Raw genomic sequence first — 16342 nt, forward strand, 5'->3', positions numbered from 1 at the left:
CCCTTCTTTCCTGGGATGGACAAAAGGCGATGTTGAGCGAAAATACAATAGAATCGACGACAGAGAGTGCGACATTGCAGATTGAAGTGGGATGAGCCATGAATAAAACAGGTGGTAAGCAATATCTGAGTGCTACTGGAAATTGTTTTTTTTTTACTGTCCATCTCCGGGTTTACGTTGCGTAAAATGAACCCGGCAAGGACTTTGATCTCCTTTGCTTCATTTACCAAGGACAGTTGCATCAATTTGTAGCTTTCTAATCCAGTTCGATTCTTGAAAGACACTCATACGATAGTTTCACTTTTGGGCAACTTTCAGACTCACAAATAGATGTTGACAAAATATCGGCTGATGCAAGAATCAGACAAGGCTTCGCATCGAATTTTGATCCATATACTATATTAACAAATCAAAATCTCCTCCCATGAATGACATTTTTGCCTCGAGACTGGCCTTTCGCTCCCACTCTACGACGGTACCTATTAAAATTTTTCCCTGGAATCCATTAAAAAATGTCACCTTCGCCATCCCAAAGCCTCCTCCAACATCCTCCATCATCGGGGAAGAGGAGCGGCAGGGGAATTGGGAACAGGTGACAAAACTCTCATTTCCTTTGAAAGTCACATAAAGCATCCGGTCGAGTCAAAGAGCAAGCAGCAAGCAAGCTCAACTTTGGTTCGACAGCCAAGAGTGGGAGGAGAAGGGAGGGATGCATGGGAGGGAGGGAGGGAAGGAGGAAGGATGAGACGAGATCCATTATGTGGGCACAATCAATGGGATGTCAAGGCATGTGCGGAAAACGATGTTCCACAAATGAAACATTTCGCTTTGTCATTCCCACAAAGTCCGTGATGACAGCTCACCTGGGTGGATGGGTGGGTCCCTGCTTGGATCTTTGTAGCATGCTTCTCTTTCCCTCTCTCGCTCAAGAACAGCCTTTTTCGGAAGGATGATATCCACCACGAAGAGCGTCACCTCTCCCCACTAATCCTCTATGATAAACGTTCCAACCCCGAGGAAAAGTGGAAGAAGATCCTGCCTCTCAGCAGTAACAACAAATACCCAAGTCCCTCTTTCCAACCAGCATCTTCAGGGTCGGATTGAGGGTAAGTGGCATTGGTGAGAAAGTAAGTAAGACAAACCTCAGACCTTGGCGGTGTCCCCTCAAGATCTCAGCCTTCCTTTTGTATTGGCCAACGAGACCATAGCTCCTTTATTCTTTGATCAGCTGCCACCAACAGCAGAGCTGGGTGGTTGACTGCTTGTCCTTGGGGTCTGAGGGAGAGTCAGGCCAAAGTCTTAAAGTAGGAGCAGTCAGTGCAGTGGTCTAATAATTTGTCCAACCAAGGAAATGAAGGCTCCCCAAGGATTATCTCGATACACGGAGTTTCATGCCTAGCCGAAAGTATCAGATTTTAGTTTCGAGTCCAAACCACCGAGCGAAAGAAAATCAGAGAGAAGGGAATGTTTGAAATATCCCACTCAAGCGAACCAAGCAGCGAATTCCCAAAAAATGGAGATCAAATGAGGGCCGCAGAATGCTCTCTTTGGCCTTCAACCAGGTGAGGTGCTTGCCCTGGAGTGGTCTTGGCAAGGGAGAATCAGACGCCCTTTTTATTGGGTTCTTACCAGAAACGAGAACCCATTTGCAAAATGTATGGGAAAAGAACGAGTTCTAAAATTTAAATAATGCCATCCATTTGAATTTTACCTCTCTCTCCAAACATAATATGGGGGGTTCTTTGGTAATTGGTGGAATGGAATCTGGCTCTCTATCGAGTTGGCTTAGAGAAGAGATAAATCGTATTTTCCCACTATCGCTCACGTTGACGTGATGGCTTTTAGCTTTACACATACTCATCCCAAGATTAACTCTTAGGTAAGTGGATTATGCATTGAATGAAAGCAATGCATAACATCCGCACGAAAAGTGAAAAAAAATCTGCTCATTTTAACAAAGAAAACTGAACGCAATTTTACAAAGTATCTCTATCCAATCCGCCTCTAACAAAGGAGCGGGGAGACAACCATTCACTGCATCCGCTTTTACCCCATCTTTGTCCATAGACAACATGGCCAATATAGCTTCGAATATATTATATATATTCGAATTATATTCGAATATATCGAATAGCTTTGAATCAACCTTGGCTTGTTTGGGGATGTGGATTGCTATTTCATTTTGTAATAGCCTCCAAGAACACGGCAGGATCAAATATGTCTTATAAGCGTGAATTCAAGTTGGAGCATTGGTTACCTACCACTAGCGGGTAGAAAGCAATAATCTTAAAAGCTTGTCAAAAAACAATAAATCCATACACATTATCTGAGCTGTCTGTAAACATACTTTCTCCCCCCCCCCCAAAAAAAAAAAGTAAGAACATTTTTTAACAAACGGTACAAACGGTATCCTAAAATCAACTTCAAGTAACATGGAGAGGATCAGGTTGTCAGACTAAATAAGGTAAAAATCTTTCGAGGTTCATTCATTTTTTTCTTACGAAAAATAAAGTAAGTTTGGATAGCAATTCATACACAGTTTCGCTATCGAAAATCAAGGTTCCTTTTTCGCCATTTTTTTGCGACCTTGCACTTCTCTTCTGACTCGGCTCGCGTTTCAAAGGATACCCTCTAGGATGAGATTACGGCTACCCTTTTGGAACAAAGTAATTTAATTCAGTGGAATTGAAAATCAGACATGTGGAATAACAAGCATCTAGTGGTGGGGCACGTTCAGTCTCCCAAAGTGGGTGCCACAGTACTACCTTCCACGTATGCACATGAAGTAGAAAGTGGAACGAAGAACGAAAGGCGGGAGCTCGCTTGGATTTAATTTGTCGTTCAAATAGGCCTAGTCAGAAATATACTAATACTCTACCAAGCGTAGAAATAGTAGCATCCTATTTGAGGCAACGTGCAGTACGCTTACAACACATGAGATAAGTAATCACTGGCACATAGGGTGGAATATTCGTGTTCTTCCAAAGACTGCTTTTGTGCTTGTATGTCAAATATTAAGAAACCTTCAATCATTCAGTTGAATAAGAAGCTTTGCGGCAAATGGTAGCAACGTATAGACTAATTGAATCCAGAAAGAGAAATAAAAAATCACACTTTTTTAATGTTGTTTTTTACTGTTTTTGTGTAGTCCTTAGTTATTTTTTAAGACAAATACATTTGTACTCGCATGTTGTACTTTTTTAATTTGTCTTCATGTTTTTATTTGGATGAAGCCTAAAGGAGAATCATTTTTGTCAGGTTTTTGTTCATTGCTCTCGTCTCACACAGGACAATGGAAGGAGGCATATATGTCTCATCTTTCTTCTTTCCACTTGAAACTAATGAAAATTGGAATCGAACTAGAACTAGCGTGACTCCGGAGGAATTGAACATAACATATTTGAAACTACTTTGGTAGAGTTGAAGCTCAATTTCGTCGTTTCTGGTACGTAACATCAGAGCTGAGAATCTATGACAGTTTGCTCTTTTAGCCACTGACACGAGTCACTCCGTCACAAAAGCCAGTTTCAAACTTGAAACACGAAAGCATGTCAAGCTCGACCAAGAAATAGAAAGACAAAGAGCTCATAGGAAAAGAGAGCAGGATCCAAGTTCTACGTACACACACTTGTCCAAACTTGGGCATTTTCCTTTGGACGATTGAAATAACTTGATTATAAGCCTGTTCAATCTCCCAAAATGCAACCTTGCTTTCTCAGCTCTTAATGTGGTCCAATACGGTTTCTTTGAGAGAAATAGATAACATCGTAATGATGTAACGTGGTCCATTTTCCTTCACAACTCAAACCCGATCATCATACGTTTCTCAGGTTGTGAGGCATCCATCCAGGAATTTGGAAAGACATGAAGAAGATGATGGACCTGTCCACAACATGGAACAGGTCACTAGAGGGCGGATTTGAATGTGATTTTTGACCCGACAAATGTCAGTCTTACGTGATCAAAATAGCCATAAAAGTGATGCTAATGACATCAAAAAAAATTATGACCAAGTGTCAAACGTGTATTGTGTGGTGTAACGTGTACGTAGTGTCCAAAGCTCTAAGTGATCTTACAATTTACTTTTTAGACAATTTGGTTCCATAAGCTAAAGGTCAGCAATGGAGAGTACTATTGGGTTGAAGAAGCTGATGTAAAAAGGCTCTTTGGGCACGTGATGCGGCTCAAAGTGGCATTTTTCTTTATTAGTTTCAGCTTCAATTGCAAGACCACCTCATTTCTTAAAATTTGCAATGGTCCTGAAAATTTTCTTAAACCTTTTCATTATTGAAACATTTTGAGGACAAAAAATGTATTTCAAGCTCAACATAGATGTGAGATTGAAGCAAAGCCTACCATAAGATATGTTTTGAACAAAAGCATCAACTTATGGGAAAACATATTTTCTTAGTGAAAACCTTTGAAATCCGCCCTCTATGGATCACGCTCAAGTGCGAGCGATTGGATGTGTTGGTATACAGCACAGAAGATTAGTACACTTTTCCGTTGGGGTTGTTTGGTACGGTTCCACAACGTGCTCGTCAAACTGTACCCATGACAACTTCATATATATATATATATATATGTGTGTGTGTATGTGTGTGTGTCTGAAGGCTCCAATATCACGACGAGACTACTTTTCTTATAAATGAACTCAGAGTGGACTTACCGAATACTGTAGAGGACGTCTCCATTGGGAAAGATTCTAATGTATACATTGGGCACGAGAATATTGTGAAACCGTCCTTCCTTCTCGTTCCTGAAGAAAGTATCTGGCATCCACACTTTACGAGCATCCGTCATGGTGAGGTATTTGATCTTGGCTGCAAAAGAAGGATTCCTTTCAAGAATAAGGATCTCGATTCGAGGCGTCAGGTTACTTTGGACATCCTAAAGTAAGAATGGCCAAGGTTTGGCCCTTTGTTTTGGCCTCATTGTACCATGTATAGCAGTACTAGGCTCACTCGGTGATCGGGGTTGAGAGGCAACCGAGTGAAACCATTATGATGGCAAATTATTCCCTATATGCAACTCCACGTGACACAAGAGAGAAAGCGGAGAAAACGGCAGAAGGCTCATTGTGCTCCAATGGCGTGTAAAACGCTCGTTTCGCAAGGTGAAATGCGCCTCTCATGAAGTGGACAAATTACAGGTTCAAAAGCTTCGCACAGCGAAAATTCCCAGGGTTCAGTTGCTCACAACGGAGACCTCAGCAGGCGTGAAATATAGTCGTGGTTTAATTAAGCGTAGAGAAATGATTAAATCGGGGAACAATACCCCGGAAGGGTTTCTTAAACTAAAGGTATTTTCCATGCATGTGTGCCCTTAAACCTTGAAACAAATAGAAAGGGATAAATAAGCTTTGCAGCTCTTTTAGCTCAGGGTTAAGGGATTTGGATAGAGAATATATTAGGACTGCTCGTGAAGTTGCCTGACAGTAATATATTTGTTTTCGACAGAATCTCCAAGTTTACTCGATTTGGACCACTGGCCAGATCATCTTTATCTCTCTCTTTCTCTTGGACCCACACCTCTGACAAAAAACTAGCAAACCCGGGTTATCTTACCACTCGGAGATTAAATCTGAAGACCCTTGAGGAGAGGTTCCTGGTGTTACAAAAAAGTTTCGCTACGTTATGACAACATGAGGTCGTGGAAACGAAAATAGAAATGAAAAAGAGTTCGCTAACGATTCAAGAACATCTTAAAAGAGTCGATTACTTGAACGTATCTATTCAATGCAGTTTATCAAGGAAGGTAGCAGAAAGTGAGTTGATGCCGCGAGAGAAAGCAAGGATGCAAACTTGTTTTTGTTTTGAGACTTGATCCGAGGAGAGCGAAACAAAGTTTGGAATGGGATCACCAAGTTGTTTCTTTTCTCTTTGTTTGGAGTGATCACAACCCAAACACCCACCCACCTACCAATATATTACTTGAAAGACACTCCGGGAACTCAAGAGGATCGAGCTCTCACAAACAAACACCCCAACTCGTAAGTACATGAGGGAAGTTAAATCTCCTTGATTGTCGAGATATTGATTTACATTGAAGGTTTTGTTTTCTGTTTCACAAGGAACCTAGAAACAATGGGTCCGGTGGTGATTCCTTGTCGAAAGTTGGGCGAGAATACAAACAAAACTTGTTTTTCTGAAAGCTTTTCGTAATGCATCAATGTTTCAACTACCTAGCTTCCATGGTGTCTACAGTATTTCACCTCGTGTTTGTGCCTCAGTGCAAATACAAGGCCAACGACGATTCCGGTTGGCAAGGAGAGGAAAAAATGAGCCTTTTCGCCTTTTCGCCTTTTCTCCCTTCTTCTTTCTCTCTCCCTATTGTATCATCTACTCCGAGCGTATCTTCATCATTGCATTGGAAGTTTGGTATGTGGTGGTTGTGGGCGTAAGCCCCTACTTCTCTTTGTGAGTCCACAGCCAAATTAGATTCGATCTCTTTGATCTTTTCAAAACATGTTCGTTTACCACACAGAGGGGAAAAATGAGCCGCTCGTTCGCTTGAGCTTTGATGATGCAATAGCGGGCACGTCTAGTCTACTTCTCGCAAAGTGGCATGGATTCAATAAATTACTCACATCTCATATCACCATGGGAAAGCCTGTGGTCGTAACTCAATCTTTCATCGTTCCATTTCTGTCTGAATGTGATCTGCACACTATATTCCTGTAAATGAGCAAGAAAGCAAATTGTTTCATTAATCTTCATCAACAGTACAAACATGGCAGCAACATGGCTTCAGGAGGTGAGATGAATAGAGAGATACTGGTAGAAACCTTACCATTTTGACGTCGTCGATTTTGGCAAAACTACGGATGTAGAGATTGACCACAATGATGGTGGCAGCATCTGGAATGAAAAACAATCGCTCATTCATTTAATCAATCAATCAATCAAAAGTAACCAATCCTTTCGGAGTAAATCAGTTTGGGAATCCGTCAAGCGATATGGATTGATTCAAGGCCACTCTTTTGGTGTTTGAGTTGGGATTCGAGATATGTGACTGGCAAGGCTCGTAATCAAAACTTTGATGTGCTCCCAAATTCTCGATTTAACGTATCATTCTAAAAGTTTTTGTGCTCGCTCGTGGACTGACTGGTTCATATTTGACGACCATTCTTGCCTCCAAAGTTAGGTGGCCTTTCAGCTCAAATCTCAGCACTTTGTTATCCATGTTCATCGTAACCTGCGCCTAAGATACGACTCTTCTACGTATGTGGTTAATACATAGGGCCAAGAGCTGCCTAGATTTTTGTTCTTTATCAGGACTCATTTTTTGTCACCCGATCTTTTAACCTTTTGGCCACAAAAGCCGGTTAAAGGAGTGGCTAGAGACCACTTCAAGAAAGAGAATAGCTAACTGAACGAAGTAAGTTGGAAAATTTGAATTTAAAACGAGCCTTCGAACTTCTCCAGGTTCAGCAACCATATTGGACAGAAAATGCCCTCTCAACGTTCGTTTTAGAGGACACAAGTGACATCTTTTTCCTCGCTGCTCATCCACCCACCGAAATTACCCAAAAGCTGTGCTGAGAAACTGGGCAACTTTTGGAATTCAGGGCAATATCAGAGCTTAGCCCATTTCTTATTGGGTTCTTCAGGAGGGAAAAATTGCCTAAATTGAATTTAGTTAACATGAGATCTGATTGGACCCCCATTTCCGCTCCGAGGAACGGCCTATGTCCCCTAAGAGAAAGTTCTTAGGATCCATCAAAAAACGAGGGACTCTCCAAAATCTGGCCTAACTACAAGTCTCTAGTGATTTGAAGCAGATTTTCGTCGTGCTCGAGGTCAAAGAAAGGAGGTTAAGGAGGTTGGGAAGCTATGAAGAAGAAGGCGGAAGGATGAGGACGAGAGCGAGGACGACGAGTAGTAGTAGCATCAGTAGCAGTAGTATCGACCAGAGACTAGTCTTGAACCGAACATACCTGTGCCATTGAGGCCAGAGGGTCTGATCCTTTTGTCATAGACTTCTGGACCCAATATACTGTCTAGAATTTTCTTCTCCTCCTCTCGGTAATTGATTGGACCGCTGCGGGGAATGGAACGCAATGACCTGGAACATAGCATTACACTGTTTAGTAATAGCACTGCAACGTGCGTTGAGCGAATTTGTTATGGGGATCAATGGGTCTAGTATTTGAAAATGCTCTCGAACTCGTTGACTGTTCCAATCCTGGATTGTCAAAGGTAGTTGTTGGTTCGTCGGTTTAGGTCCAATATTCCCACTCCTTCTGATTGTACTGTACTGTACTCTCCTCTAGTGCTCATGGGGTAGTATTTAGCTCAGACGCCGCCAAAAGGAGTTTGGCTCCTTTTCCCCGCTCGAGTGGAACCGAACGGATTGATGGTGGAAAAGGCAAACTCCAAGTGAACTACTCCAAGTAAGATCCCAAGGAGCTGTTCAACATAAACAAAAGATCCTGGGAGAGCAACTAAGTGGATTTGGGGTTTTGAGCTGATAGTCTCGTGGGCAGAGGAGCATCAGCCTGGGCTCTATCTTTCTCGTGGGTACTGCTAAGACGCTGAAAAGCCAATCACTCGTGCCTGAATGCACACGGCGACTGAGGGTTGCAAGAACATGGATAGGCTTAGTAAACCATTGTTCGAGCGGAGGGCAGAGGTTGAACAGAACCCTGCCCTTGTATACGGTACCTACACATGCTGATGTGACGGATATGTACCTTGACAAATGCAGAGCTGAGAGCAGGATGAAGAATGTAAAGAGTTTATCCACAGCCAACCAGGGCATCTTCAGGCCGAGCCTCCTCCGTCCTCCACAGTCATTGTTGGGCACAAGGGCTCGACCACCCAAACCACCACTAGATCCAATCACAGCACGAAGAGAAAGCATCGCAGGTAGATCAGGATTTGTCCACGGAGGCCAAATCAATTGACACCTACATACGTCGGTCCAATCCCCACCATCAATGCGTCAATATCACAAACCAATCGGGATATTCCATCCAACATATATCCAAACAGACCTGTAACACAGAGACAAAAAAAATATCTTAACAGTCATATGATTTCATTTGGCAAATACTTCCGTTTTTCAACGAGGCCAAAGACCCTCTTCCGCGCGTTTTGAAGTCCAGAAGACCGACTCATTTGCTGCCTCGACGTTCGGGGAGTAGTCCAACTTTGCGGTTAATTCTCCACGGCCAATTTAGAGACGATTCCTTTAATAGTCCAAGTTTTACTTTCCGTTTCTCCTTCTGTGGCCCTCTCTCTTTCTCATCAGAGCAATTCGTGCTTTTAGTGGTCGTCGGTCGACTCCTTGAATATTTCTCTTTGGCAAGCATTCGTTTGAAGTTGGTCTCTCTCGTTCCTTGAGCGTGGAATTAGAGGGGGAAGTGGGCAAAAAGTAAAACTTGGTTCGTGGAACTCGAATCAAGTAAAACAATCTTTGGCTCTTGAAAATATCGATGTCGGTCCAACTCAACCCGTCAAATATCACTCCAAAGAGCGGTACTTCGGCGATCTGCGCTCGCTAACAACCAAACTTGTTGCCCATAACGTATCTCTTTCCCAAGCACAAGACGAGAATAGAGCGGCAGAGCCTCTGGCAATCTAATTTCAAAAAGTTTCCCCGCCATTTTTCCACTTCTGCTCGGCCATATCTTTCTTGTTATCTTATAATTCCACAAGTTTCGTGATTTTACGTCCAGAGCCGAGAAAGCGAGCAGAAACGAGAGAAAATGGAATCCCTTGGTTCAAAAACTTTGGCAGAGCAACAACATTTCGCAACATTTCCGTGGTGCCGAGGCACTGTCAAGGGATTCAGGGACGTTTCAAAGGTTTTTTTCAGAGTCATGAACATGGAACAATCTCAAAGAGTACACTAGACTTTCACGCCAAGTTGATGGTGTGTTGTTCTTGTCATGTGAAAACATCAGTTTCTCAAGGCAAGCTCTAAGCTTCTCTATGCTTTATTTTTCCCCTCCACGTAATCGTTGGCCGACAAATAAAGTGGCAAGCATTTAGTTTTGGAATGTTTTTTTATTCCTAAAATAAATCGCCTTGAAGTTGCAACAAAGCTTCCTTTTTGCGGTTCAGTTTTTGGTAGAATTGACGATCAACCAATTCTTAATCGAAGTGACTTGCCTTTCAAATTAAATAACCCTTCCCGGGCCCTATTAATGATTGAAAGTGAACGTCAGGAACCAAGAATACCTCAGGGTGACGGTTCTATGACACCCTAAAAGTGGGTTTTCTATTTGAGTCACCTGGCCGAGTCTCTTGAGAGGACGAGAGGGGCGAAAAGACGAGAAAATGGAGGGAGGCTTTCAAGAACGGTTCATAAAGAATTAATGTCTTGCGAATAGATTAAAAGCACGATGTTTCATCCTGCCGACTTCTGACATCTTCAGGTCCATCGTTTCAAAGCGAAGCCTATTATTCTCACTTAAACGATAACTTTCGAGGTTAGCGAGCTTTCCCGCTTCCATTCTGTCGAAACTCACTGGGAAAAAACTTGTCTAGCAAAATAAACGGAAAACGAATCCCGCGCTTTAAGGGCCCTTGAGTTACGAGACTCCCTAAACGCTCCAACCACTCGAGATACATTTCCTCCTCAAAACAACTTTCTTCAGTGAGGAGCTTGTACGAGTGCGGTAGCTTTGTGTGAGCAATTTGACACAAAAATACAATGATATTTGACGGCTACGTCAATTGATGAGGGGTACTTCTTCATATACCCTCGAGTACTGAAAAGGCCATTATATTGGATTGTACAATCGGTATCCAAACCACTTATCGAGATCAAATGCCCTTTCATCGTCTTCTTGAAAAGTCCAAGGTGGGGGACATCTCTTCCTCCTCCTTCTTCTCCTATTCCTTCTCCTTGAGCAATATTTGAATCGAGTCTCACTTGAATTGCTCGCATTACCTACGAACACTTCCATGGTCCAAGGGCTCTTGGGACGAACTAGTAAGTAGTCAGTCGTGTGTAGGTGCCACTCGCCTTCTTATTCGCTCACTCATCATTCGTTGGTTGGTTCGTTTCTTCGTTCTTTCTTTCGTTCGTTCTTTCGTTCGTTCGCTCCCTCAATTCTCGCTATTCAGAAAGAGCAAACATTTATCAAAAGCAAAAAAGGTTCCTGAAAGATGACGACCACGTTGATGATGAAGATGATGATGATGTTGGTGCCCTCACAATCTGTGCTCGAGCACTGCACACATCCCTTCACACACACACTTTTTCTGCTCTCTCTATCTCTCTCTTTCTCTCCTTTCCTTTCCTTGAAAAGTTGAGGCTCAAAATATCCATAAAATCCATTTCTGGACTTGCCACTTTTCTAAAAGCATCGATCGATTTGCGTTTGACATTGAGCGTCCATTAAAAAGCACCCATAAAAATCATAGAGTGGAATACCCAATTATTCCTTCTTCTTCTTTACCTAGGAATGCATTCTAGTGATGTACAAATAATTCAACTCGAAGCGTTCTCATGAGATGAAAGGTCAGAGAGAAAATGGTCCAATATAGTGGAGGATAATTTCAAAACTCATCCAGCCCCAATGTACTTTCATCCTTTGGGGCATAATTCAGGTCACAGTCTTCTAATATCATTCTAAGTATAGAGTGAACTACTTGGAGCTTCCAAACATTGCAGAGGACATCAATCTTTGACGGCATGAGAGAGCCTAATGCAGTAGGCAGCCTCTCCCAAAAGTTACTTCACGAGAGCCACGTTGTGTATACGTTGTTACATACATACGTATACGTTTTTTTACTTACTCTTCACCCAAGATTCCAGTTTTGAACTCTACTCTGACCATTGAATTTAAGACACAACTAATCCTCTAGATGCTTAGATTTGCTCAGAGTTTAGAGTGAACAAAACGTCATCTTCTTGATTGAAGAAGGGATTTCAAATTTTCAATTCCTTCAACTTGACGGAGATTCATCGCTTGTTCGTCGTACTGACACGGAGTTTTCTCAAGCCATAAATCTTGCTCCATCTGCTACTTATTCCTCTCTTGACATCTCTCTTTTCCGACGAACTTTGGTAGCAATAAGTGCGAGAAGCAATGGCTACAAACTCCCGTGAAGATGGTTTAGCAGAAAAGTGCTGCTGTATAGGAGGAAGAACAACCGTGGAACTTGTAAAGAACTAAACAGAAAATTTATCAGCTTCCCGAGCAAGCTGTTGTTCCCGAAGAAGCTGTATGTAAGGGAACCGAGCAAGTAGCTAGCCAGTAGCCCAGCGTCAGCTGACAAGACAGACTAGACCAGACTTTCAATCCTTCATTGAGTCAGCTGCAGTCTGAAAAGGACCCTGCGTGCCACCCGTGGGCACACATACACTCATGCACACGTGGGCTTCTCCGACACCCACACCCACACTCACAATGGGCACAAGTTGTCTTGATTGATAGAAGTTTTCTCCACGACAAAAATCAAATGAAGGTGGGACAAAGGGAAAAACTTGGAGGGAGGTTTAATCGAAGAATGGACCCACTGACAAGGACGCGCAAGAACAGGGGGAAGGAAGTCTGTGGAACAGTGGGCTTCCATGTCGTTTCCGACGTCGCCCAGGCACTTTTCAAGTTTGCCCAAAACGAACCGTTTCCTATGTGAGTGCGTCTCAAAGCTTCTTTACGAAAATGAGAAGTTATTCGGGAACAAAGTGCCTTTATGACACTGAGACGTTCCTGTACTAGATTTATAGAAGCTTTTAGGAGACTTTCTGTCGACAATTTGTAGCCGCTCTGAGATAAGCATCAGAGCCATGGTAGTAAATTACACGTTCAACTGCCAAAGAAACGATTTCCTGTCAAGGCAAATATTGACTACCAGCCTCCTTCAGGTGCCACCAGGTTACCAAATTATGATCACATCGCTCACGATCATCCAATACCGCCTTGATGGTTGTCTCTCGTTTCAAATTTCTGGCCTTTCCCTCAACCCGCAAACAAGTTCAAAGCCTCAATGCTTGTGTGATATAAGATTTGGACAAATCTTGAGTTTGACTCAACATTCAAGAGCAATAGATTGTCATTTCCAAAAGCAGAGTTTGAGTGAGTCATGGTGGCTATGAACACTTCATCCATCAAAATGGACCAGGACAACCAAGGCTATCCAAGTTCTGTTTTGCCCATACATTTTTGGGATGTAGATTCCCAAGAAGCTGCTTTTGAGAAAACTGACCATACGTCGTTAGTCTATGTTCCCAATCGAATCCTAAAAGAAAGAAAGAGAGAGCGAGAGAACGAGAAAAGAAGGGAAGAGGGACCCAGGCTAAATCGCACCAGAAAAATTAAGTGTTCCATGTCCTCTCGTAAGAAGACGAAGGAGAAGAGTGTTCCACCATAGTTCCAATTCGGCCTCAAATCGGAGCAAAGACAGACGAAGAAGAGCAAGGAGAAGACGCACGGTAGACGAACGGACGGACGATTGAGCTCCATATCCCACTGTGAATCCGAAGAACACACATACACATAGCCGGTAGACTGTTCGAAGGCGAATTGGTGAATGCTTGGACGTTTGCTCGTTCCTTGGTGAGTTCGTAGTATGTGGGTGTGCTTGTTTGGTCGGTTGGAAGGATGGAAGAAGGAAGAATGGATGGATGGATGGATGGATTAGGACCATACAGATGAAGCTGGACCTGAACATGATGGCTCTCCTCCATTTGACTAGCATGTTTACCTTCCATTACATAGATTACTACAGGGTTAAACACTTTCCTCGACAACGAGTTGTCCTCAAGCATGAATTCAATCGGCGAAACGAGACCAAAGAACAAGGATTCTCCTCCCCTTTTCTACATTCTCAATCCATAAGCACTCAAAGCTCGATGTCGAGTAATGGAAGTTAAAATGAAACCTCTCCATGGAACGAACGTAAGGGTCATTAAAAACGAACCAGATTTCTAGCTGATACACTGTAAATACTACGCTCTACGAACTCTATTCAGTCCTCGAACGGTCGTTTTTCTGATTTATCGTCTGCCCCCAAAGATAACAGTGAGCGCCACAATCCGTTCTGAATAGCTTTTACTACTTTGAGGACAAATACATGCTCGAAGCTCGAAATGTGCCAAGGGAGACCATGAAGGCTGTCTACAACCTAGTACAAGGCATCCAAGCCAAAGCCAGGTGCTGAAAATGTGTTGAGGCATGACTAACTTTGAGCTAGCCAACCACCACTCCAACCACCTTGCTTTGTGGCTCTTCCAATGGCTCTCCCTAACCCTCATACATACATACATCCGTTCCCCTCCTCATAAATGAGGTTGTGGTTTCTGGACGCATTTGCTTGGTTATTGTGCCCAGTCACAGGAAAAAAAACTAAGTTCCATCACATTTGTTCACTGAATGTGCGAGTAGGAACCATCCCAGAATGAAGCGGGATCGACTCACCGAGTGGTGAGCGAGTTCTTAGACATTCACATTATGCAAACTGGATCGCGTGTGTTTCCTCAGTACGATTTGCTAGTTCTGGGTCAGGAGGCTCTCTTCGGAGTGTTGTACGTAGTCCGACTGGATGGAGAAGCCCGGTACTTCTGTCCATTAGTGTGCACGAGTGCATGGAAATACACAAGAGTATATACCACTGCCAGTACCTAGGAGTACGTAGTTACGTAGGCCATGCTCAAAAGGATTTTGCTATTCAAGGGAGCTCACAAGTGGGCACTCCATCCATCTTGAATGAGCGAAAAAGTCCATTTCAAGGCGTTGAGCCTTCTCCCAACAATAGGTCTCCATCGCAGTCCTTCCCCAAGGGATCTTTTGGGCGGCTTGCTCTTGGTCGGATTGAGCAGAGTGCGAAGAAAGACATGTAATTGTATAAATAAGTGACTTTCATCTCACAAGGCAGCGGAGCTAGTTTAACGAATGCAGTCCACGATAATCAAATTTCTCACACCATATTCCACGTCCTAAAGATTGCGACGTTGGAAAGCATGAGTGGGCTTGGAAATGCAGTATGGCCATTATGTAAGCCTCCAAGAAAGATGTCGTTGATACTGTCATCACAATCGTCATTGTTCTTGGCTTATGTGCTTGTTTGCTTGTTTGCTTGGTGAAAAAGAGGTGATCAATCCCCGGTCTAGGTTTGAGTAATCCCGGGTTCAACATTGGTAGCTAACACGCAAACTTATCACCCTAAGTTTACAATGGTTCCAAACATGGCAGCAGATTCATTTCCCGCTGCCAGAATAGGAACTCTGTTTCAGAGGGGTTTTTTTGTTTCCAGAAGGGCTCTCTCTTTCCTGCTTTTTCTTTTCGGCTCGCTTGTGGAGAATTCGATGAATGTCAAGAGGGAGTGAAGGCCAACTTCCCGGAGAAAAATGTCATTTGTCATGAAATTTCACGTCTCTCTCTCTTTCTTTTTCTTTTGCCTTAACTCCCCCTTGGCTCAATGCAAAGCAAAATTTGACGACTTCTTGTTCTCCATCTAGCATCCAAAACACAAGTGATGCTCCCAATAGAGGGCAACAACAATGTAGCTACTGTCCAGTCTTGGATCGACTATCGTTTTCTTCTTATTCCAAACCATGGCCTTTTTCTGTTGGAAATCAACCAAGCATATCAGTCGAGAAAATGTCGCAGTGTTGCTTCTCTCCCCATAGAACTTTAGATAACAATAGAACGAAATGGTCGCTCTTGCTCTTCCACAATGAAGTGGCCCTTGTCTGGATATGGAATAACTTGGCATTTCTGCCGAGATCACTCGATCGTTGGGCAAGTGATGTACTTGTAAAGAAAGACGACTAAGCTTCGCCAGTTGGCATGATCGCTCGGGCACACTAAAAGTGCCTGGAGAAGGCAATCTCCAGCAATGGTGTCCTTTTTCACTTCCGGCTCGATCTGGAATCGAAGCTAAAATCAATTTTCGTTAGAAAAATGTGGAAGAAAGGTCACCCGCCACATTTTCATATCAATCACTGACCCTCAATGAGAGTAGCTCATGTTGGGCCGAGGGTGACGTGAGGAAATGGATTCCAGTCCGAGGTCCCTTATTCTACTCGAAGACAGGCCATTCGTTAGCTTCGGTGCTACTGACTTAGACATGTCCAAGCTTTCGGAGGTCCACGTCCATTTTTGGTCCATGCAGTTAAGAAGTCGTGTCAACCGAAGTTGGAATGCGAAATTTGGTCTTTTCTAAAAGGGCCATTTTGACACGGAAAGGGCAAATTTATGCATATTTAGAGTGACGATTTTTTTCTGCTCTTTTTTTAGTGTACTGCACTCTTTTTACATTCCTTTATTCTCATCACTGCAAAGTTCTGGCTAACTAGTCAATGGTGGAGCTCTGCCCAATCTGAAACGGATATGCAGTCCCGAATTGGAGAGGAAACAAATCTGCATTCCCTACGACGTCCA

General features: G+C 43.1%; 1 protein-coding gene across 1 annotated transcript in view; it reads right to left on the reverse strand.

Annotated features, from left to right (window-relative positions):
• The window catches only part of LOC131880334 (glutamate-gated chloride channel-like), a 40152-nt gene that overhangs the window by 8410 nt on the left and 15400 nt on the right, over nucleotides 1-16342 (reverse strand). Inside the window, exons 2-6 of the mRNA XM_059226940.1 lie at nucleotides 8696-8998; nucleotides 7940-8067; nucleotides 6793-6860; nucleotides 6590-6677; nucleotides 4670-4823 (exon numbers count right to left, since the gene is read on the reverse strand). Coding sequence (XP_059082923.1) covers nucleotides 4670-4823; nucleotides 6590-6677; nucleotides 6793-6860; nucleotides 7940-8067; nucleotides 8696-8865 — 608 coding nt within the window. The 5' untranslated portion in view covers nucleotides 8866-8998. The remainder of the gene's footprint in view (nucleotides 1-4669; nucleotides 4824-6589; nucleotides 6678-6792; nucleotides 6861-7939; nucleotides 8068-8695; nucleotides 8999-16342) is intronic.

This window comes from Tigriopus californicus, chromosome 1 (genome assembly GCF_007210705.1).
Source record: "Tigriopus californicus strain San Diego chromosome 1, Tcal_SD_v2.1, whole genome shotgun sequence".
NCBI classification, from domain to species: domain Eukaryota; kingdom Metazoa; phylum Arthropoda; class Copepoda; order Harpacticoida; family Harpacticidae; genus Tigriopus; species Tigriopus californicus.